This window comes from Procambarus clarkii, chromosome 75 (genome assembly GCF_040958095.1).
Source record: "Procambarus clarkii isolate CNS0578487 chromosome 75, FALCON_Pclarkii_2.0, whole genome shotgun sequence".
NCBI lineage: Eukaryota > Metazoa > Arthropoda > Malacostraca > Decapoda > Cambaridae > Procambarus > Procambarus clarkii.
In genome coordinates, this window is record NC_091224.1 from 10,609,826 (window position 1) to 10,634,127 (window position 24,302).

General features: G+C 45.2%; 1 protein-coding gene across 1 annotated transcript; it reads right to left on the minus strand.

The window, feature by feature from the left end:
- Positions 1–512: 512 nt before the first annotated feature.
- Positions 513–23,567, minus strand: LOC138356998 (uncharacterized PE-PGRS family protein PE_PGRS20-like). The gene is made up of 5 exons (XM_069313529.1): positions 23,241–23,567; positions 22,426–23,208; positions 21,504–21,741; positions 18,791–18,856; positions 513–661 (listed from the first exon to the last, which is right to left on the minus strand). The coding sequence occupies exons 1-5, from the start codon at positions 23,565–23,567 to the stop codon at positions 513–515; spliced, it is 1,563 nt and encodes a 520-aa protein (XP_069169630.1).
- Positions 23,568–24,302: the final 735 nt, after the last annotated feature.

The window sequence follows — 24,302 nt, forward strand, 5'->3', positions numbered from 1 at the left end:
TTGATTGAGGAATTACAGGTAATGTTTGCCTGAAATCTCCTGCAAGCAATATTAATGCGTTCCCAAATAGTCTAATGTTTCCATGCAAATCTTGCAATGATCGATCAAGAGCCTCGAGCGATTTTTTGTGGGCCATTGTGCATTCATCCCAAACAATAAGTTTACATTTCTGCCATACTTTTCCCATGCCGGATGCTTTGGAAATGTTGCACGTGGGAGTTTCAATGAATTGCATGTTCAATGGCAATTTCAAAGCCGAAGTAGCAGTTCTTCCACCTGGTTGCAATATTGCAGCTGTTCCGGATGATGCAAGAGCTAAGGTTATGCCATTTTTGGATAGAAATGCTGCTAAAATCAATCTAATTAGAAAGTTTTACAGTTCCTCCTGGCGCATCTAAGAAGATTTCCCCAAACCCATTATTGACAGTTTGAATTATTTGACTGTAAATGCCTCTTTGCACAAGCGTTAGCTTAAGAATATTTGATTGCACTTACTATAACAGATCACCCGTCTAGCTATTTTGTTCACGACACAATTCTACACCGAATGAAGCAGGAGTAGATCGATTCGGTGATGGCATTTCCAATTGATTGAGAACTTTGTTGGCGATTTCTAAGCACAAATCTTCAATGATTATCAACGCTTCGTTGTAGATTTCTGCTGTGAAATTCATGTTCATATTTGAATTTTCCTGGTGTATTCGACAGACAATATCTTCAGCCATGTGCGATTTGTGTTTCTCCCATACTCTGTTGGAGATGAAGGAGAGCCGGTGGTCAATATAATTGCAAACAATGCACGAATTTCATTTGGATGTAACGTGTTGGACGCTTCATTAATGCATACATCTCAGTGTCGGTCGTTGTCCAATAAATTCAGAGCTTGACATGCACTACGGAAAGTGGCATGTGTTATGCCGCTGACAAATCTCAATGGCTGGAAAGACGTTGGACCGGGCACATTTACCAACAGCTTGAGAAGAAAAAAACATTCATCTTGATTGGAATGCACAGTGAACAGTCTGCCTATCATAGTTTGTTTGAATATGCCAGGTTGTCCGTCGACTCGCTCTCCTCGTTTACGTCGTTCAAATAATTTTCTACTGGCATTCCATGTGTAATACTTTGGCAATTCCGAATACAGCAATGTTTTCGCAAACGCATCATTTTGAAATAACGTGAAAAAAGCAGTTAACGTTGTAGCCGGTGGATTCATAGCGGTTTGTTGCAGATTTGCCGCTGTGAAATAAACGTGTTGTCCATTTTCTTGTTTTCATAACAAAAACTAAAATACTAACGAAATATTTCAATTCAAACGCAGATCAATCGACACAACATATTTTCACCACCAATTGCACTGAAAAATAAGAAGAAAAGTTAAAAAAACGAAATTAAAAAATTAAAAAAGAAACAAATAAGCTATACCCATGAAATGAACGGTATGGTAAACAACACAGCTCAATTCCAATGCAACATCACACAAAATAATGAAATCAAAATGAAAATAAAGCAAATATATGAAAATTCAATATATCAATGCTCTCGGAAACATTGAAATGGAACCGTAACATATTTTGTTTGTCGTATGTTGCTCTTACGTGCAACAGATGGCGCTGTTTTTCAAAAACTGTACGTTTTCACCTGTCACAGGTGTGTCATCTATATATTTGGTATATAAAAACACGTAAGTATTCTAAAAGAACGTTGTGTCAAAATTTCAAAGCAATCGATGAAGAATTTTTAGAGATTACAGCGTGTGTGTTGCTCATACATCCTACAGATGGCGCTGTTTTTCCAAAAATGCATGTTTTTTCCTGTCACAGGTGAGGCATGTATATAGAAGGTATATAAAAACATTTACCTACTCGAATGCAATGTTGTGTCATGATTTCAAAGCAATCGGTAGAGAGGTTTCGAATGAAACCTCACTCGAAAAACATACGAAAAACAGTTTTTAAAAAAAACATGTTTTTTTTCCCGTCACAGACATGACGACATCAATATATTATGTATATAAAAATTCACTCGGATGCGAATGGAACATTGTGTGAAAATTTCAAGGCAAACGGTGAAGAACTTTCGGAGATTAGCGATTTTGAACAAACGAACATTTCCAGTTTTATTTATATAGATTTGTCTATTAAAGTTAGTGTTAAAGTCGGGTAAATCCATGAGGTTTTACCAAAAACTAAAAAACATCATTCGAGATATTTCATCTAGCACACACACCCATATGAGCACAGCTGCCGCCACTAGTAAGTCATATATACACACACACATGTGCATAGATGCCGCTACCTAAATGTCATATATACAAACACATGTACACAGCTGCTGCTATTAGTAAGCCATATATATACACACACATGTGCACAGCTAATGCTACTAGTAAGCCATGTATATACACACACATGTGCACAGCTGCCACCACTAGCAAGCCATATATACACAGACATGTGCATAGCTGCTGCTACTAGTTAGCTATATATACACACACATTTGCTCAGCTGCCGCTACTAGCAAGCCATATATACACAGACATGTGCACAGCTGCCGCTACTAACAAGCCATATAAACACAGACATGTACACAGTTGCCGCTAGTAGTAAGCCATATATACATATACATGTGCACAGCTGCCGCTACTAGTAAGCCATTCATATACATTGACTTCTTCTGAAGATGCATTAATATACGAGAATACTTAAGGAAATTCCTGTTTCAATTTTCCTCCGTGGTCTGACACTGTAACATTTTTAATCACGGATTTATTTTTTGTGATTTACACACATACATATACATGCGTACAGCTGCCGTTACTAGTAAGCCATATATATGCACACTACATGCGCACAGCTGCTGCGACTAGTAAGCCATATATATACACACTACATGCGCACAGCTGCCGCTACAAGCAAGCCATATATTACACACTCATGTGCACAGCTGCCGCTACTAGCAAGTAAGTAATTATCAAAAGAAGACACCAAACCGGGAAGGCTATGTAGCACCATCAAATGTGCGGGATAATCAGAGGGCGCTAAATATCACCAAGGATGGCAATACGAAAACAGAAAAGCATAAGCCGAAAGATATCAAAAGTATCCGAGTCGCCAAGAATTCTATCGAGGGACAAGCAACTGCGGCGGACGGTCGGAAAACAAGACACACGCTCGTCCTGGAAGTCAGGGCATTCAACAAGGATATGCACGACTGTAAGAGGGACAATGCAAATTGGACAATAAGGAGCAGGGCGGCGCTCCATTAAGTGACCGTGAGTTAAACGGGTATGGCCAATACGTAACCTAGCCAGAGTCGTTTCCCACCTCTGGTTACGGTGGTAGGAGGAAGGTCACTGAGACACACGACTCTTAAGAGTACGCAGTTTGTTACCAATAACAGAAGACCAACAAATCTGCCAGTGGGCAAGGATGGAGGCATGAATAACTGGGTAAAAGTCGGAATAAGGAATACCTTTACGGGAGATGGGACAAGTGCGGATAGCTTCCTTAGCATCAGCATCTGCACGCTCATTTAAAGAGACACCAACATGGCTGGGAACCCAGCAAAACTCAACCGACTTAACTTTAATGGAGATAAGAAACAGGCAATGTTGACTCTCGATGACCACCGGGTGGACCGGATTAAAGGACCCTAAAGCTATGAGGGCACTACGAGAGTCAACTACCACCACAAAAGAGGATTGACACCGGGAAAGCAGGAGACGAAGATCGTAGAGAAAAGCATAAAGTTCTGCTGTGAAGATGCTAGCCTCCGGAGGAAGGCAACACATATAAGTGTGGTCAGGAAAAACAACAGAGTAGCCCACACCGTCCGCAGACTTAGACCCATCGGTGAAGATGGGAACGGAGTGGGAGTGAGAAGAAAAGTGCTCAAGGAAGAGGCGTTTCAGAACCGTAGGAGGGGTAAAAGCTTTAGTGATGCGCATCAGAGAAGTACGAAATTTGGGAAGGGGGACCCTCCAAGGGGGCATGGGTAGAACAATACGAGGAGAAACATGAACCGAAAGGGAATCTTGTAAGCGAGACAAACGGACAGAAAGAGGGAAGTGGTAAAGAGGAACAGGAACTACAGGAGGGGTAAAAGTCAAAGCACGATAGAGGTGAGTGTGAGGATGCTGGAAGGATCGCGAAAGATAACGAAGACTGTAGCAATCACGGCGGTCCCGGAGAGATAGGAAGCCAGTGTCAGCGTACAAGCTGAGGGCAGGAGTTGGAAAAATAAAATAAAAGAATCAGCCGTTTGCCGGCGGCGGTGTTTCTTCCAGGCTGCACGCTTACAGCGGACAGCCCGAGCACAGTCCCCATTCCACCAGGGAACGCACTTCCGTGTGCCCCGGAAGGAAGAGCGAGGAATAGAGAGGAGGGCAGCGTCGAAGACAGTGTCATAAAAAAGAAGGTGGGCGCAAGGAAGAGGCAGAGAGGAGAGGTCAGAGAGAGTAGCAGGGAGGGATAATAGGCTCCAGTTAGCCTTGGCAAACTGCTACCTGGGGAAGGAGAAGGAAGGATGGAAGGATTAAAAGGAAACGAGGACGGGGGAAATGATCACTATTATGGAGGTCATCAAGAACCTGCCACGTGAAATCTAAGTAAAGGGACGACGAGCAGAGAGAAAGATCAAGACAAGAAAGGGTGCGAGTTCGAGAGTCCACATGAGTGGGCTCACCAGAATTCAGAAGAGAGAGAGAAGAAGCGAGGATGAATGGCTCGAGAAGACGGCCTCGGGTGTTTGTCAGAACATCACCCCAGAGGGTATGTCGAAAGTTGAAATCATCCAAAATGAGCACCGGCTCTGGCAAGGAGTCCAGGAGGTGCTTAAGATCAGGAAGGGAAAGCGGGACATTTAAGGGGAGATAAATGGAACATACTATATACCATTTACTCACAAAAACACGGGCAGCAGAACAATGGATAGGTGATGGAAGAAGTTGGGGGACGAAGGGAATATCAGAACGAATTAAGAGAACAGTAGAGTTATGGGCCCCAGCAAGAGCTGGGGGAAGGGGGGGGGGGAGAGAGAAAGAAAGGAATAACCATGAAAGTGACCAGGACGAGCACCAAGCATTGGTTCCTGGAGACAAACAAAAAGTGGTGAAAACTGTGTAATTAGAAGCTGGAGTTCATGGAAGTTGGCATAAAATCCACGAATATTCCACTGAAGAATAGACATTATCAAAGAGAAAGGACAGTAACAGAGAACAAGAAAAAAACGAATGTAAAGAAGAACACAGTTTATTAAAGAATCTCAGGATCGGGGTCAGGATCAGGAGCAGGGTCAGCAAAATCAGGGTTAGGGGGCATTGGTAAACTGAGTAAGAGTGGAGGGAAGGAAGCAGGAGGACAGACCAGAGGCGGACTGACGGGGCCCCGGAGGAGGAGACAACTGAGAGGGGTAGGCCAGGAGAGCTGGAGGAGGAGGGGGGGGGGGGCAACAGAAATCAGGGAGTGCACCTCAGCAAGGGCAGCAACCGAGAGGGAATCGGGGGCGAAAGAAACCTCCATATCTGGGACAGGGGGGTCCGACCACTGAAATGGGAGGGGACATAGTGACAGAGTCAGAGGGAGGGAGCAAGGAAGAAAGCGAAGCCATCTTACCTGCTGGAGAGGAAGAAGGAGAGGAGCCAAGCTTACGTTTCTGACTCGAAGAGATAGGCGTGCCAGTAACAACGTACCTGGCGACAGACTCAATGGTCTCAGCAGGAGAAGAGGAATGGGAGCAAACAACACGAAGATTGCTGGGAGGTTGATGGATATCAGCCTAGACAGACAGTTGGTGTGGAGGGTCAAGAGACTGGGGGGTGGGTGGGTCGGGAAGAAAGAGTGGGGGGAGATAGGGAAGAAGACATAGGAGACATGGTGGACTAGGTAGGAAGGGGGGAAACCCCAGATGGAGAACCAGGAGGGAAACCAGTCGGGACAGGAGGCAAAGGAATAGGGAAGGAGGTGGTGGGTGTGGTTGGGTTTAAGGCCTGGAAACGGTTGTGAGACTGAGGAAGGTGGGAAGGACGAGGAGAGTCGAACGTAACACGCGAGCGTGGGATACGTCCGCGATAGCGGTGAGACGACGAACTTGGCGTCTCGCTTCAGGAAAAGACAGACGATCACGGTGCTTCAAGTTGAGGACGGCTTCCTTGAGTTTGTAGTGTATACACAAGCGTGAGAAAGTAGGGTGGGCCTCACCACAATTGAGGCAGCGAGCCTGGGGAGAAGTGCACTTGTACTTAGAATGACTATCGTCCACACACATGGGGCATAGATACACAGTACTTGTGCATTTGAGGACACCGTGCCCGAACTTCCAACACTTATTGCAAAGTCTAGGAGAGGGAATGTACTCCTGAATGGAGCATCTGGCACCAGCAAGAATAATAGAGGGCGGAAAGGCCCTACTATCAAAGGTGATTTTAACAACTCGAATGGGCTGACGGTGACGACCACGAGGGGGTCGAGTAAACGTGTCCACCTGAAGGATAGAATGGCCTTGGGCTTCGAGGATATGTTTAATATCCTCATGGTAATCTTTGAGGTCCCGAACGCCAGTTGCAACATGGTGTGGGAGGAGAACAGTGCCCACACTGGCATTTAACCGAGCGTTTTTGGAGACCTGAACAGGGGTCTCTCCAATGCAGGACAAAGCGGCTAAGCGAGTAGCTGCATCCTGAGAAGGAGCAGCGACGACATGCGTACCGTAACTGGTGGAGTTAAAAGTAACAGAGACATCTACTGAATCAACAAGGTGTTTATGGAGGGAGAAAACGTCAGAAGGAGTAGAATCCAGATGGTGGAGATCAAAGTATTTAGCCCACGTTGCGTGTCCAAACAAGGCGTTGTAAGTATTAGTACAGGAAGGGATCGTGCGAGTGCGGCTGTGGCGGGGACGGCGTTGAGAACCCCCAGAGAGAGAGGGGGTAAAAGGCGCAGTAGTCACAATGAGAGACGGAGCCGTGCCAGGGAATGAGGTGGTCACCACTGGGGGCTGGAAACTCGACCCTACCGCAGAGGAGGGAGGGGAGCTGAGGGGAGTAGTCAGGGGGTCAGGGCCCAATGCAGCGGGGGCTACAGGGCCTGGTCTACCAACACAGTCCGACTCGGGGGCTTGGTCGCCCACCCCACGAGCCTGAGAAGGAACAAGGGCCACATTATCAGCCATGAAAACTAGGAAAAATCTTTCATTCACGAATGTGCATGCACCCACACCCAGCATGGAGCCACAGTTAGAGGCAGGATAACCAACAAGAAGCTATCGCCGATCTTGCCGGTGCCCCCCAGGGGTGCGTCGTGAGTATACGCCCCACAAATGCCACCTTAAGAACCGTGAGTCCGTCGAGATCGGATTCAGTGACGAAAGGAGGATTGACAATAAAAGGTCCCCTCGCTCGAGACGTTGGGTACTACAGTTCTACAGGTGCAAGAGTATGCCTCCCCAAACACCCGGGCATCAAAACAAAAGAAGGTCGAAAGAATAATCAAAACAGGCAAAAGGACGGCAGGAAATGACAATATGATAGAAAAGGGGGGGGGGGGGGGTGAGAAAAATGAAACACGAGGAAAAGGATAAGGTGTGTGGCATAATTGGTAAAGACAGCAGCAGGAGCATAAGGCTGCAGAAGGACAGAGGACTGACCCATGGAGCATCACACTCCGGCAGCTGCCCACCAAGCCCCCTCACGGCGTACAACGGGCCAGACAGTGAGGGGGCACTACTAGCAAGCCACTTATTACTCACACATGTGCACAGCTGCCGCTACTAAAAAAGTCATATATACACACACACACATATGTACACAGCTGCCGCCACTAGTAAGCCATATATATACACACACACATAATTCAATGCTCCTAAGCACCATTAAAGACAACTACAGTGCCAGTGCGCCCTGATATGGCCATGACAACATTACACTGTGTGTCGTTATGACACAGGACACCAGGAGATATTGAGAGTTCCAGGACCTGACAAGTCATCTCATATTCCAGAGCTGGTTAGTCCTGGTTTCCCCAAAGTCTCAGGGTCTGAAGGACACGTTTATATTTACTCGTAATGTCATTTCTCATGACTTTCACGCCTCTGATGACATCAGAAGAGTTTATAAATTTGTTCTTTAAGGACCTGTTAAGCTGGAGTCTCCTCCCAACCTCTGGGCAGAGCAGACGTGAGGTCTGGTGTCTCGTCATAATAGCACGGTCACACCTTCAGACATTGAATATGATCTCTTATCAATAATGCTCACTCACAGTGCCCTGCTAGAGAGTCCCTCACTCATCTAACTAGTTCAGCAAGGCTCGTGTACCCGTAAGTATGGATAATCTTTAAGGTATAATACTCTGAAGTATATATATATATATATATATATATATATATATATATATATATATATATATATATATATATATATATATATATATATATATATATATATATACATATATATATATATATATATATATATATATATATATATATATATATATATATATATATATATATATATACATATATATATATATATATATATATATATATATATATATATATATATATATATATATATATATATATATATATATATTATTAAATATGACCGAAAAAGTAAGATTAATAATTCTAACACGAATTTTCTTAATCTTTCGTACATTTCTTTTCACTGTTGGTAATAATTCAAAAATCAATTCTCCAAAATTCATTTTTATTTCTAGTCTGACGCGACACTTGAGTGCGTTTCGTAAAACTTATTACATTTTCAAAGACTTTAGTATACACAACTGAATAGAACTTACACATCTCCGATTTGTTTATATCTACATTTGAGTGAGGTGGATGGGGTGAGGTGGTATTTAATAGGGTATTAATTTCATCAACACAAGACAACACGAAACAATGGGTATTGAATGGAAGTGATTGTAGAAAGCCTATTGGTCCATATTTCTTGATGCTTCTATATTGGAGCGGAGTCTTGAGGTGGGTAGAATATAGTTGTGCATTAAGTGGCTGTTGATTGCTGGTGCTGACTTTTTAATGCAGTGCCTCGCAAACGTCAAGCCGTCTGCTATCGCTGTATCTATCGATGATTTCTGTGTTGTTTACTAGGATTTCTCTGGCGATGGTTTGGTTGTGGGAAGAGATTATATGTTCCTTAATGGAGCCCTGTTGCTTATGCATCGTTAAACGCCTGGAAAGAGATGTTGTTGTCTTGCCTATATACTAGGTTTTTTGCTCCAATATAGAAGCATCAAGAAATATGGACCAATAGGCTTTCTACAATCACTTCCATTCAATACCCATTGTTTCGTGTTCTGTCTTGTGTTGATGAAATTAATACCCTATTAAATACCACCTCACCCCATCCACCTCACTCAAATGTAGATATAAACAAATCGGAGATGTGTAAGTTCTATTCAGTTATTCTAAAGTCTTTGAAAATGTAATAAGTTTTACGAAACGCGCTCAAGTGTCGCGTCAGACTAGAAATAAAAATGAATTTTGGAGAATTGATTTTTGAATTACCACCAACAGTGAAAAGAAATATACGAAAGATTGAGAAAATTCGTGTTAGAATTATTAATCTTACTTTTTCGGCCATATTTAATAATATATGTCTACAGGAAAGACTGCTACCAAAATATACTAATATTAAAACGGACGACCCAGCAGGAAGGAATCAAGCCTTCACGATAAAATATCGCCAGGATCTGATTCGTGATCAGATATACAAGGCAGAGAATGAAATCAAAGACAACAAAATGCAACTACTTCAGGCTACAAACGAGTGGAGAAATAGCAACATCGACGAAAGTATCCGTACCCGCATTGAACAACACCTCGACATCCTCACAGACCGACATCACCTCAGCACTGAAACAAGGATTATCAAGAAACTAACAGCGTTATATGGAGGACCTATGGCAATTCCACGACCAAGAGATGGCTTCCTGAACCTTGCAGGAATTAACCTCAGTGAGGACCAAGTCACTCTCCTAAATCTGGGCATAAACTGTCACGTTATGTCCAGACCGAGTGAGATGGCCCGGAAAGTGGAGTTGGAAATTCTGTTGGACGATATATTCGACCTCGAGACACAAAAGAAGGTCACTACCAAAGATACCTTACAAGCAGAACTTATTGCGGAAGGAGGAAAGAATCGAGGCAATTACAGAAGCACCATACTGTTCCCCGAGTTCAAAGCGGCAGCTAAAAGCCTTCGTGAGAACAAGGAGATAGTTGTCAGGAGAGGTGACAAGTCGCCAATATATGTCATTCTTAAAAAAGACGAATATCTGGCGAAAATGAACCTCATACTCTCTGACCAAACTAAATTCCAAAGGGTAACGAAGGACACTACAGCCGAATTGAAAGCAAAGGTCAACAAACTGATTGAAACTGTGAACGCCAAGAAATCCGGACTCCACCTGCCAAAGATTATTGGGGAATATAAACCTGGATATGCGTATGGGAATGTCAAGACACACAAGCCTGGAAACCCACTTCGGCCAATCATTAGCCAGATACCCACACCCACGTACAGACTGGCGAAGCGACTCAACGGCCTGCTGACTCCTTATGTCCCTTACGCCTTCAGCCTGAAGTCCCCAAAAGAATTTGTTGACTTACTGCGGGGCACACGGGCCACAGGGATAAGAGCCTCGTTGGACGTAGAATCACTGTTCACCAACGTACCTGTGGACGAGACAATCGGGATGATAGCCGACAGAGTGTATCGTGATCCAGCCTGTACTCCTCTTGACATACCAGAGAATATTCTAAGGAAACTACTCCAAGCTTGTACTAAAGAGGCACCCTTCTTGAGCCCGGATGGGCACATGTATAAGCAAGTAGATGGGGTCGCCATGGATTCTCCCCTAGGTGTCCTGTTTGCAAACTTCTACATGGGTACCATCGAGCGAAAAATCCCTGTCGACATGAACTTGAAACCGGCCATATACTGCAGGTATGTTGACGACATTTTTACACAGGTACCTGATTTCAGACATCTGCAGGAGCTAAAGGAGGCGTTTGAGCAGAGTTCCGTGCTGCGTTTCACTTACGAGATGGAAAAGGATGGGAAGCTACTCTTTCTAGATGTAACAGTCATGGAAAAGAGCGGAGGTTTCCACACTGCAGTCTACACTAAGGAAACGAACATAGGAATGTGCCTAAATGCCAACAGTGACTGCCCAGACAGGTACAAGAGGAGTGTCGTTAACGCTTATGTCGACCGTGCTCTCAGCCACAGCTCAGGATGGAAGCAAGTCGACGAAGAACTCTGTAGGGTAAGGCAGGTCCTAGTCAACAACGGCTTATCCAATGGTTTCGTTGAAGACATCATAAGAAGGAAAGTGAAATGCCATGCAACCTCTGAAGAGACAACTAACACAACACCTATACCCCCTATTAGACTATTTTACAGGAACTTCTTTTCCACAGCTCATAAAACGGAGGAAAGGGTCCTGAAAGATATTGTTAATAGAAACGTTATCCCTACAGACAAAAATCAGAAGATACAACTGGCGATTTCCTATAAAACCAAAAAACGGCCAGCCTACTCATGAGAAACTCTCCAGACACAAAGCAGAACGCTTTAAAAGAGACCAACGTCGTCTATGCCTTCAAATGCTCTCTTGGGGACTGTAAGCCTCAAAAAACTCAGTATATAGGCAAGACAACAACATCTCTTTCCAGGCGTTTAACGATGCATAAGCAACAGGGCTCCATTAAGGAACATATAATCTCTTCCCACAACCAAACCATCATCAGAGAAATCTTAGCAAACAACACAGAAATCATCGATAGATACAGCGATAGCAGGCGCCTTGACATCTGCGAGGCACTACACATCAAGAAGTCAACACCAGCAATCAACAGCCAATTAATGCACAACTATATTCTACCCACTTCAAGACTCTGCTTCAATATAGAAGAATCAAGAAATATGGGCCAATAGGCCCTCTGCAATTACTTCCATTCTTTCCTTCAATACCCATTATTTCGTGTTCTGTCTTGTGTTGAAAGTTTGTTTTCACCTCATTCAAAACTGTTGTTACATATCACCTCACCCAAATGCAGGTATAAAAAATCGAAGATGTTTAAGCTCTATTCAGTTATAGTTCAGTTGTGTGTGTGTAAACTAAAGTTTTTGAAAATGTAATGAGTTTTACGAAACGCGCTCAAGTGTCGCGTCAGACTAAAAATAAAAATTAATTTTGGAGAATTGATTTTTCAATTACCATTAACAGTGAAAAGAAACATAAGAAAGATCGAGAAAATTCGTGTTAGGATTATTAATCTTAGTTTTTCGGTCATATTTAATAATATATGTCTACAGGAAAGACTGCTACCAAAATATACTAATATACATATATGTATATATGTCGTACCTAGTAGCCAGAACGCACTTCTCAGCCTACTATGCAAGGCCCGATTTGCCTAATAAGCCAAGTTTTCCTGAATTAATATATTTTCTCTATTTTTTTTTCTTATGAAATGATAAAGCTACCCATTTCATTATATATGAGGTCAATTTTTTTGTATTGGAGTTAAAATTAACATAGATATATGACCGAACCTAACCAACTCTACCTAACCTAACCTAACCTAACTTCATAGGTTTGGGTAGGTTAGGTAGCCGAAAAAGTTAGGTTAGGTAAGGTTAGGTAGGTTAGGTAGTCGAAAAAACATTAATTCATGAAAACTTTGCTTATTAGGCAAATCGGGCCTTGCATAATAGGCTGAGAAGTGCGTTCTGGCTACTAGGTACGATATATATATATATATGTCGTACCTAGTAGCCAGAACGCCCTTTTCAGCCTACTATGCAAGGCCCAATTTGCCTAATAAGCCAAGTTTTCCTGAATTAATATATTTTCTCAAATTTTTTTCTTATGAAATGATAAAGCTACCCAATTCATTATGTATGAGGTCAATTTCTTTTCAGTGGAGGTAAAATTAACGTAGATATATGACCGAACCTAACCAACCCTACCTAACCTAACCTAACCTATCTTTATAGGTTAGGTTAGGTTAGGTAGCCGAAAAAGTTAGGTTACGTAGGATAGGTAGTCGAAAAACAATTAATTCATGAAAACTTGGCTTATTAGGCAAATCGGGCCTTGCATAGTAGGCTGAGAAGTGCGTTCTGGCTACTAGGTACGACATATATATATATATATATATATATATATATATATATATATATATATATATATATATATATATATATATATATATCACTCATTCCTATATTCGATTTCCTAACAATTAAGTTTATATTTCTGGAAAAGTAGGAGTTACCAGTGATAAAGAGTGCCCGGAAAAAAAAGAGTTGACTTAGTGTACTTGATGGGTGAGCCCTTTCTGACAAAATGATATTATACGTTTGTGAATATTTCCCCAAGTGTTGACGTGGACATGAGGGAAGGTTGGAGATTACAATGAGTGCGAGGATGGGCACCCAAGATACGTCTAGAACATTTCCTCTATTTAAAGTTAATGTTTCCAAAGTCAGCATTTTGTAGATCTCACAGTTTAAATCCATACAGCTTTAAGCAGTAACTGTTAAATAGCTTTACTTTTGACCAGGTATCGAGATGACTAAATTCATAACTGTCGGCTGGCAGCTGAGTCTAGAGTCTCACTACTGATGACAGAGTGTTTGAACGTATCTGTGGTGTTGAGAAGCCTAGCCAACTCCACCATCATCCTCTTCATATTTGGAAGATAATTTAATTGCCTCATCAGTGAAGTGCAAGGAAGCAGCTTATATGGAATTAACTCTTCGATGAAAACATCACTTATTTGGTCAACACCACATCAACAACAGCATTACCGTCTCGGTCTCTCACTAAAGGTGTTGGCAACCTCTCAAGAACAAGCTGTGGGATCCTGCCTAAATCAATTACAGGTTTGGGTAGTTTATCTATGGTGTCCAAGGACTGAATAACTATACAAATGTCATCACCGTGATTGTTCCTCCTTTGTTATCAATGGGATGAGTTGAGTCACTGAGTCACCCAGTTGGCCAGTTTTCATGGCAACTCTTCAACGCTGATTAAGCAGCATAGAGCTCATTATTGTTGTATTTTTTTTTTTTTGACATATATACAAGAGTTGTTACATTCTTTTACAGCCAATAGTACGCATAGCGTTTCGGGCAGGTCCCTGGAATACGATCCTAGCCGCGAAGAATCGTTTTTACATCAAAGGACTCATTTTACTGTTGAGTTAAACAGAGGCTACAGTTAAGGATTTGCGCCCAGTAAATCCTCCCCGGCCAGGATATGAACTCATGACAAAGCGCTCGCGGAACGCCAGACGAGTGTCTTACCACTACACCACGGAGACTGGTGACTTTTCTTATAACCATTTTGAGACAAGCAGCATCACTGTTAATTATGTGAAATATAGTAAAGATAATCAGTTCATTAGCCAACATCTTGGCTGATAAGCACATCTTGGCCAACGAACATGAACGTCAACCATTTAAAATGTTCCTATGTTCACAAGTACTTGGACAATCTTGGGAGCCCAAGTCCCTCTTGATGTCAAGTGTTGTTGAAGGACCCAAGTTCATTCTGGTGTCAATAAGTGCTGAAGTGTCCAGGTTCCCCCTGGTACAGCAAGTGCAAGAGGACCCAAGTCACTCCTGGTTCAGGGAACCGCATAATGACCCAACACCCTCCAGGTACCAGCAACTGCTGGAGGGCTCAAGTCCATTAAAGAATTTTACTGGTCCTTGAAACAAACAATTACACAAGTTTCAAGTAAGTTATGGACTCAATTCCCTCCCAAACTACACAACTGGAAGGCGAAGTTAGGGAAGACTTCCAGTTGGGAGAAATTGGTAAGTGATATATCGTTTCTCTCTCTCCCCAACATGAACAACATAACTGCTTCTTACTACCCAGCATGGGCTATGTTGCTACACCTTACTCCCACCGTGGCCAGTGATAATGCACGTCATGTTCTAATACAGGGCCATGTTGCTTAACCTCGCTCCCCAGCATGGGCCATGTTGACTCACATCACTTGGTGAGGCAACATGACCCCAGTGTGCTTATGTTGCCTCGCCAAGTTCCCCAGTGTGGGTCACGTAGCCTCACCTGGCTCACCAGTGTGGGTCATGGTGCCTCACCAGTGTGGGTCATGGTGCCTCACCAGTGTGGGTCATGGTGCCTCACCAGTGTGGGTCATGGTGCCTCACCAGTGTGGGTCATGGTGCCTCACCAGTGTGGGTCATGGTGCTTCACCAGTGTGGGTCATGGTGCCTCACCAGTGTGGGTCATGGTGCCTCACCAGTGTGGGTCATGGTGCCTCACCAGTGTGGGTCATGGTGCCTCACCAGTGTGGGTCATGGTGCCTCACCAGTGTGGGTCATGGTGCCTCACCAGTGTGGGTCATGGTGCCTCATCTGGCTCACCAGTGTGGGTCATGTTGCCTCACCTGGCTCACCAGTGTGGGTCATGGTGCCTCACCTGGCTTCCCAGTGTGGGTCATGGTGCCTCACCTGGCTCACCAGTGTGGGTCATGGTGACTCACCTGGCTCCCCAGTGTGGGTCAAGGTGCCTCACCTGGCTCCCCAGTGTGGGTCATGGTGCCTCATCTGGCTCCCCAGTGTGGGTCATGGTGCCTCACCTGGCTCACCAGTGTGGGTCATGGTGCCTCACCTGGCTCACCAGTGTGGGTCATGGTGCCTCACCTGGCTCACCAGTGTGGGTCATGGTGCCTCACCTGGCTCCCCAGTGTGGGTCATGGTGCCTCACCTGGCTCACCAGTGTGGGTCATGGTGCCTCACCTGGCTCACCAGTGTGGGTCATGGTGCCTCACCTGGCTCCCCAGTGTGGGTCATGGTGCCAAACCTGGCTCACCTGTGTGGGTCATGGTGCCTCACCTGGCTCACCAGTGTGGGTCATGGTGCCTCACCTGGCTCCCCAGTGGGGGTCATGGTGCCTCACCTGGCTCACCAGTGTGGGTCATGGTGCCTCACCTGGCTCACCAGTGTGTGTCATGGTGCCTCACCTGGCTCCCCAGTGTGGGTCATGGTGCCTCACCTGGCTCCCCAGTGTGGGTCATGGTGCCTCACCTGGCTCCCCAGTATGGGTCATGGTGCCTCACTTGGCTCACCAGTGTGTCATGGTGCCTCACCTGGCTCACCAGTGCGTGTCATGGTGCCTCACCTGGCTCACCAGTGTGGGTCATGGTGCCTCACCTGGCTCCCCAGTGTGGGTCATGGTGCCTCACCTGGCTCACCAGTGTGGGTCATGGTGCCTCACCTGGCTCTCCAGTGTGGGTCATGGTGCCTCACCTGGCTCACCAGTGTGGGTCATGGTGCCTCACCTGGCTCACCAGTGTGGGTCATGGTGCCTCACCTGGCTCCCCAGTGTGGGTCATAATGCCTCACCTGGCTCACCAGTGTGGGTCATGGTGCCTCACCTGGCTCACCAGTGTGGGTCATGGTGCCTCACCTGGCTCCCCAGTGTGGGTCATGGTGCCTCACCTGGCTCACCAGTGTGGGTCATGGTGCCTCACCTGGCTCACCAGTGTGGGTCATGGTGCCTCACCTGGCTCCCCAGTGGGGGTCATGGTGCCTCACCTGGCTCACCAGTGTGGGTCATGGTGCCTCACCTGGCTTACCAGTGTGTGTCATGGTGCCTCACCTGGCTCCCCAGTGTGGGTCATGGTGCCTCACCTGGCTCACCAGTGTGGGTCATGGTGCCTCACCTGGCTCACCAGTGTGTGTCATGGTGCCTCACCTGGCTCAACAGTGTGTGTCATGGTGCCTCACCTGGCTCACCAGTGTGGGTCATGGTGCCTCACCTGGCTCCCCAGTGTGGGTCATGGTGCCTCACCTGGCTCCCCAGTGTGGGTCATGGTGCCTCACCTGGCTCCCCAGTGTGGGTCATGGTGCCTCACCTGGCTCCCCAGTGTGGGTCATGGTGCCTTACCTGGCTCACCAGTGTGTGTCATGGTGCCTCACCAGTGCGGGTCATGGTGCCTCACCTGGCTCACCAGTGTGTGTCATGGTGCCTCACCTGGCTCCCCAGTGTGGGTCATGGTGCCTCACCTGGCTCACCAGTGTGGGTCATGGTGCCTCACCTGGCTCACCAGTGTGGGTCATGGTGCCTCACCTGGCTCCCCAGTGTAGGTTATGGATGAGCTTTGGATCTGGTCTCGCCTCTCAACTGTGAATCCACTGGCGTACAGGTTCCTGAGCCTATTGGGCTCTATTATATCTATATTTGGAACTGCATGGAGTCCGCGTCCACCATATCACTGCCTATTGCATTCCATTTGTTAACTTCCCTGATACCGAAAATGTTCTTTCTACTGTCTCTGAGGCTTATTTAGGTATTAAGTTTCCACCTGTGTCCCTTTCTTTGTGGTTTACAAATGCTAAATACTTTGTCTTTGTCGATCCCGTCAATACCTTTGAGAATTTTAAAGGCGGTGATCATATTTCCCCTAGCTTTTCTGTCCTCCAGGGACATGAGGTTTAATTCCTTTTGGCTTTCCTCGTAACTCATACCTTGTGGGAAAACTTCCCACAACACCCATAAACTCCTTAATACAACATGCAGTAATAAATCACTGCTGTTGTTGTATATTAAACATACATTAAATTATCTTAGTAAGGTACAAAAGGGATGGCGTACGTGACAAATTTGCTCTAGAAAACGAGTAATTATTGCCACATCGCCATTTATCTCACATCCAAAACCTTATTACTTAATTTAACTCTAAAACCACCAGTCTGAGGACTGAGTGTAACAAAAAAAGAATTCACTAAATTATAAGTAATTAAATAATTTAAACAAAACTCTTCTTTCCGGTTATCAATGATAACATATCCAGGGATGTGTCACTGGAGCAGGGACGGAGGAGAGGCCATACTGACGCTCAAGCAGGAGCACTTCTGCCAGTCATAATAAGACCATGACGCCCAATATTTGGGATAGTGTAGCTGTTTACTGCTACGACTACGCTGAACCATTAGGAAGTACTACAGTTCCGGTTCACGTATAATTAAGTATTGCATGTTTGGCCATTCATATTCTATTAATTGTTAACCGGTGTTATTGCAGGATTGATCACCCAGATGGGTAAGCGTCTATTAATTTTAATTAATCACCATTCTCGTGTCATGTCTGCAAGATATATATTGCTTGCCTGTTTTACAATGTAACATTCCAGCCGGTGAAATTGTGACTGCACGAGACAATAACTGGAGTGGTTTATCACACGATGCTACGACGCCATTACTGCATGCTGGCACATGGTCCCACGGGGTCCCACAGAGTCCCACAGGGTCCCGTAGGGTCCCACAGGGTCCCGCAGGGTCCCACAGGGTCCTACAGAGTCTCGCTAGGTCACACAGGGTCCCACTCGATCACACAGGGTCCCACTCGATCACACAGGGTCCCACAGGGTCCCACAGAGTTCCACAGGGTCCCACAGGAGACCGAGCGTGTGTCTGGTGCTTGTTGACCTGACCGTATTCTATACAGGCAGCTGAGCTTGTCCATTATAATTAATCAGTAGCTAAACCGTAGAATAATCCTTAGTAAGAAATTCATATCAATTGATTAGTTTTTATTTGGTAGAACATTTGAGGATAATTCCCCAAGATTATAATGGAGGTTTATTAGTGGGGTAGAATTCAATTTATACAGTCCACTGTCTAAACAAATAATTTAATAGTAAATTAAAAGTTAATCAGTATAATAAAAAAATAATAATTCAAATAAATAATCAAAATCCCACTAGTAAAATTCTCACATACCTCTCAGTTCTATGACTAGTCTGGTAGCATACCTCTGAAACTTCTCTAACTTTGTTTTGTGTTTATCTAGGAATGGATGCCAGGTTATATAAGTTATCTGAACAATTCTTTAGACAAGCTTCTAAAGGCAGTTCTTATATTGGCCAACCTATCATGCGCCATTGATGATATCCTTTTGATGTGAGCTTCTGGGGACAGGTTCGGTGTGATATGAACCCCAAGATCTTTCTCTCCACTGGACGCTTGAAAGATTTCACCTCCCATATCGTACCTTATGTTCGGCCTCCTGCTCCCGTCACCTAATTTCATTACTTTACACTTACATGAGTTAAATTTTAGTAGCCATTTTCTAGACTATTCCTCCAGTTTTTCCAGGTCGACCTGTAGTGACTGTGTATCTTCAACTGTCTTGATTCGTCTCATAATCTTTTCATCAGCAGCAAACATTGAGAGGAATGAGTCTATATGCTATGGAAGAACGTTTACTTCTATCAGAAACAAGATGAGTCTTGCCTGTCAGTACAGGGCACTGTGGGATTCTGCTAGTGACATTTCACCACTCTGAGGTCTCCCTCTCTCACAGATATTAGCTTTTTCCTGTGCATTAGATACTTCCTTATCAACTGGAGCACCTTACCTTTTATGCCTGTCTGCTTCTTCAACATTTGTAACAGGCGCTTATGGGGTATTGTGTCAAAGGAGTTCTAGCACTCTAAAAAAATGTAGTCTCTGCACCCTTATCTTTCTTGCCTAATGTTCGTCGCCTGGTCATAGACTTATATTAAACCTGCGAGGCACTATTTACCATTCCAGAACCCATGCTCGTGGTGTGATACAAAGCTCCTTCTCTCCAAATGTTCTACGACCTTTTTCCTTACGATCTTCTCCATCACCATGCATGATACACAAGTTAGGGACACTGGCATGTTTTTCAGTACCTCTTGGCTGTCACTCTTTTTGAATAAAAGAACTACATAAGCTGTCTTCCAGCTTTCTGGTGGGTCTCCAGCTTCCAGTGACCTATTATAAACCTTAGTAGCACACATTTCGATTGTACCCTGTTTTAGTATCCACGGTGAGATTCATGCTGATTTTTTTTTTATTTACAAGCTTAGGTATACACAGCGATGTGCTGCTATGCTATTCTATATGAAAGTACACAGTGTAGATCAAAAACTAGCTACAAGCTCATCCAACATCCCCACCTCACAGGACGGTGAGTAAAACCACTGAATCAGGAGAGAAGAAGACACGTAAGGCTGATCTATAAACTTCCAATGGCAAAATTTGGGTACAACACAAAAATTTCTTCCAATATTCCCGAGTGTATGAAGTAATAACAGAGCTATCTCATACCATTTGGTCTCAATTCACTGATAACAGGACAATCGCAGACATGGTGTTGAAGAGTATGTCCTCTCAAGTAGGACTGAAAACAAGAGTTTAACCAGAGGGTTATAAACCCATGAATACTCCTACCCGTTGAAGATCTAAATGCCAAAATCAACAGAGAAAATATCATTAAGACAATTGACGGGACCTTTAACTAGCCACCAGCTTTCTGTCCTTGTTCGGCCCCAACAAGGAGGCCATACTAGTCCACCTTACACTCAGAAAACGCCTTGGTTGTAACCCTTATACGCATCAAGGACCATACTAGTCCCCCACACCCAGCAAGGGCCATACTAGTCCCCCACACCCAGCAAGGGCCATACTAGTCCCCCACACCCAGCAAGGACCATACTAGTCCACCCACACCCAGCAATGGCCATACTAGTCCCCCCCACACCCAGCAAGGGCCATACTAGTCCACCTCACACCCAGTAAGGACCATACTAGTCCACCCCTACACCCAGTAAGGACCATACTAGTCCCCCCACACCCAGTAAGGACCATACTAGTCCACCTCACACCCAGCAAGGGCCATACTAGTCCACCTCACACCCAGTAAGGACCATACTAGTCCACCCCTACACCCAGTAAGGACCATACTAGTCCACCCCACACCCAGCAAGGACCATACTAGTCCACCCCTACACCCAGTAAGGACCATACTAGTCCACCCCACACCCAGTAAGGACCATACTAGTCCACCCCACACCCAGTAAGGACCATACTAGTCCACCCCACACCCAGTAAGGACCATACTAGTCCACCTCACACCCAGTAAGGACCATACTAGTCCACCCCTACACCCAGTAAGGACCATACTAGTCCACCCCCCACACCCAGCAAGGGCCATACTAGTCCACCCCACACCCAGTAAGGACCATACTAGTCCACCCCACACCCAGTAAGGACCATACTAGTCCACCCCACACCCAGTAAGGACCATACTAGTCCACCCCCCACACCCAGCAAGGGCCATACTAGTCCACCCCACACCCAGTAAGGACCATACTAGTCCACCCCACACCCAGTAAGGACCATACTAGTCCACCTCACACCCAGCAAGGACCATACTAGTCCACCTCACACCCAGTAAGGACCATACTAGTCCACCCCTACACCCAGTAAGGACCATACTAGTCCACCCCCCACACCCAGCAAGGGCCATACTAGTCCACCCCACACCCAGTAAGGACCATACTAGTCCACCCCACACCCAGTAAGGACCATACTAGTCCACCTCACGCCTAATACATGTTAATATTACTCGATGATAAATATGCTAATATTACACAACACATTGAACATAGATTGCGACAATGACCACAATTGCCACCATGGCCATAATTGCCAACATGGCCATAATTGCCACCATGGCCATAATTGCCACCATGACCACAATTGCCACCATGGCCATAATTGCCACCATGGCCATAATTGCCACCATGGCCATAATTGCCACCATGGCCATAATTGCCACCATGGCCATAATTGCCACAATGGCCATAATTGCCACCATGACCATAATTGCCAGCATGGCCATAATTGCCACCATGGCCATACTAGTCCACCCCTACACCCAGTAAGAACCATACTAGTCCACCTCACACCCAGCAAGGGCCATACAAGTCCACCCCACTCCCAGTAAGGACCATACTAGTCCACCTCACACCCAGCAAGGGCCATACTAGTCCACCTCACACCCAGCAAGGGCCATACAAGTCAACCCCACACCCAGTAAGGACCATACTAGTCCACCTCACACCCAGCAAGGGCCATACTAGTCCACCTCACACCCAGCAAGGGCCATACAAGTCCACCCCTACACCCAGTAAGGACCATACTAGTCCACCTCACACCCAGCAAGGACCATACTAGTCCACCCCTACACCCAGTAAGGACCATACTAGTCCACCCCACACCCAGCAAGGGCCATACTAGTCCACCCCACACCCAGCAAGGGCCATACTAGTCCACCCCACACCCAATAAGGACCATACTAGTCCACCCCACACCCAGCAAGGGCCATACTAGTCCACCCCACACCCAATAAGGACCATACTAGTCCACCCCACACCCAGCAAGGGCCATACTAGTCCACCCCACACCCAGCAAGGACCATACTAGTCCACCCCACACCCAGTAAGGACCATACTAGTCCACCCCACACCCAGTAAGGACCATACTAGTCCACCTCACGCCTAATACATGTTAATATTACTCGATGATAAATATGCTAATATTACACAACACATTGAACATAGATTGCGACAATGACCACAATTGCCACCATGGCCATAATTGCCAACATGGCCATAATTGCCACCATGGCCATAATTGCCACCATGACCACAATTGCCACCATGGCCATAATTGCCACCATGGCCATAATTGCCACCATGGCCATAATTGCCACCATGACCACAATTGCCACCATGGCCATAATTGCCACCATGGCCATAATTGCCACAATGGCCATAATTGTCACCATGACCATAATTGCCAACATGGCCATAATTGCCACCATGGCCATAATTGCCACCATGGCCATAATTGCCACCATGGTCATAATTGCCACCATGGCCATAATTGTCATCATGACCATAATTGCCACCATGACCATAGTTGCCAGCATGGCCATAATTGCCACCGTGACCATAATTGCCACAATGGCCATAATTGCCACCATGACCATAATTGCCAGCATGGCCATAATTGCCACCGTTGCCATAATTGCCACCGTGGCCATAATTGCCACCATGACCACAATTGCCACCATGGCCATAATTGCCACCATAGCCATAATTGCCACAATGGCCATAATTGCCACCATGACCATAATTGCCAGCATGGCCATAATTGCCACCGTGACCATAATTGCCACCATGACCATAATTGCCACCATGACCATAATTGCCACCATGACCATAATTGCCACCATGGCCGTAATTGCCACCATGGCCATAATTGCCACCATGGCAATAATTGCCACCGTGGCCATAATTGCCACCATGGCCGTAATTGCCACCCTGACCATAATTGCCAGCATGGCCATAATTGCCACCATGGCCATAATTGCCACCGTGGCCATAATTGCCAGCATGGCCAAAATAGCCACCATGGCCATAATTGCCACCGTGGCCATAATTGCCAGCATGGCCATAATTGCCACCACGGCCATAATTGCCAGCATGGCCATAATTGCCACCATGACCATAATTGCCACCGTGGCCATAATTGCCAGCATGGCCATAATTGCCACCGTGGCCATAATTGCCAGCATGGCCATAATAGCCACCATGGCCATAATTGCCACCATGGCCATAATTGCCAGCATGGCCATAATTGCCACCATTGCCATAATTTCCACCATGGCCATAATTGTCATCACGGCCACATTAAAACTATTTTCACTTTACTGAAACATTGTCACTCTAAATAAATTGAACTATTGCCTATAACTTGATTAAACGTACGAGACATACTTTATACAGGTTCCTTGGCTGTATTCTACGGTGGATATTGTGTCTGAGTTGATCATTAACTCTTGTGACATGCACTCGACTTTCTATATTCCACATAACTCAGCACTTGCACTAGTTATTCCACTGATAGTACATATTGGCACGTACTGTTCTACAGAGAGTTGGCCGAATTTATACGAAAACGTTTCTATATTGACGAGTCTGATATTATTGTTTATATTCTCAAACAAAACAGATTGAAAGACAACAACTCTATTACCTCGTATAGAGTATTGCTAATTACGAAATTCCCACTCAATTTGTGTGATAATTTGAAAAGCCAAAAAAACACAGATTCATTTCTAAATGACTTCGGAATTCATTGAGATTTTTGTTAAATCGTGAGTGAAACAGAAAACTCGCCAATGTTATCAGCTATCATTGAGCGTGCACTCACCTGACTGTGCTTACTAAGTAAGACTTAGTTCATGGGCCCCGCCTTTTAGTTACACGTACCATGATGAAATGATTCAAGAGCCTATACTTCTCGTTATACCTATTCCAGAAGCTGACTATGCAGTTAACTGTAACTCAGCCCAACCACTTGGGTTGGACGGTTGAGCGACGGTCTCGCTTCATGCAGGTCGGATTTCAATTCC

Coding starts and splice junctions, on each gene's coding strand:
- LOC138356998 (XM_069313529.1), bottom strand. CDS start 23,567: ATGACAATTATGGCCATGGTGGAAATTATGGCAATGGTGGCAATTATG. Junction 23,209..23,240: donor TGGCAATTATGGCCATGGTG/GCAATTATGGCC, acceptor AATTATGGTCAG/GGTGGCAATTACGGCCATGG. Junction 662..18,790: donor ACTAGTCATAGAACTGAGAG/GTATGTGAGAAT, acceptor TGAATTTCACAG/CAGAAATCTACAACGAAGCG.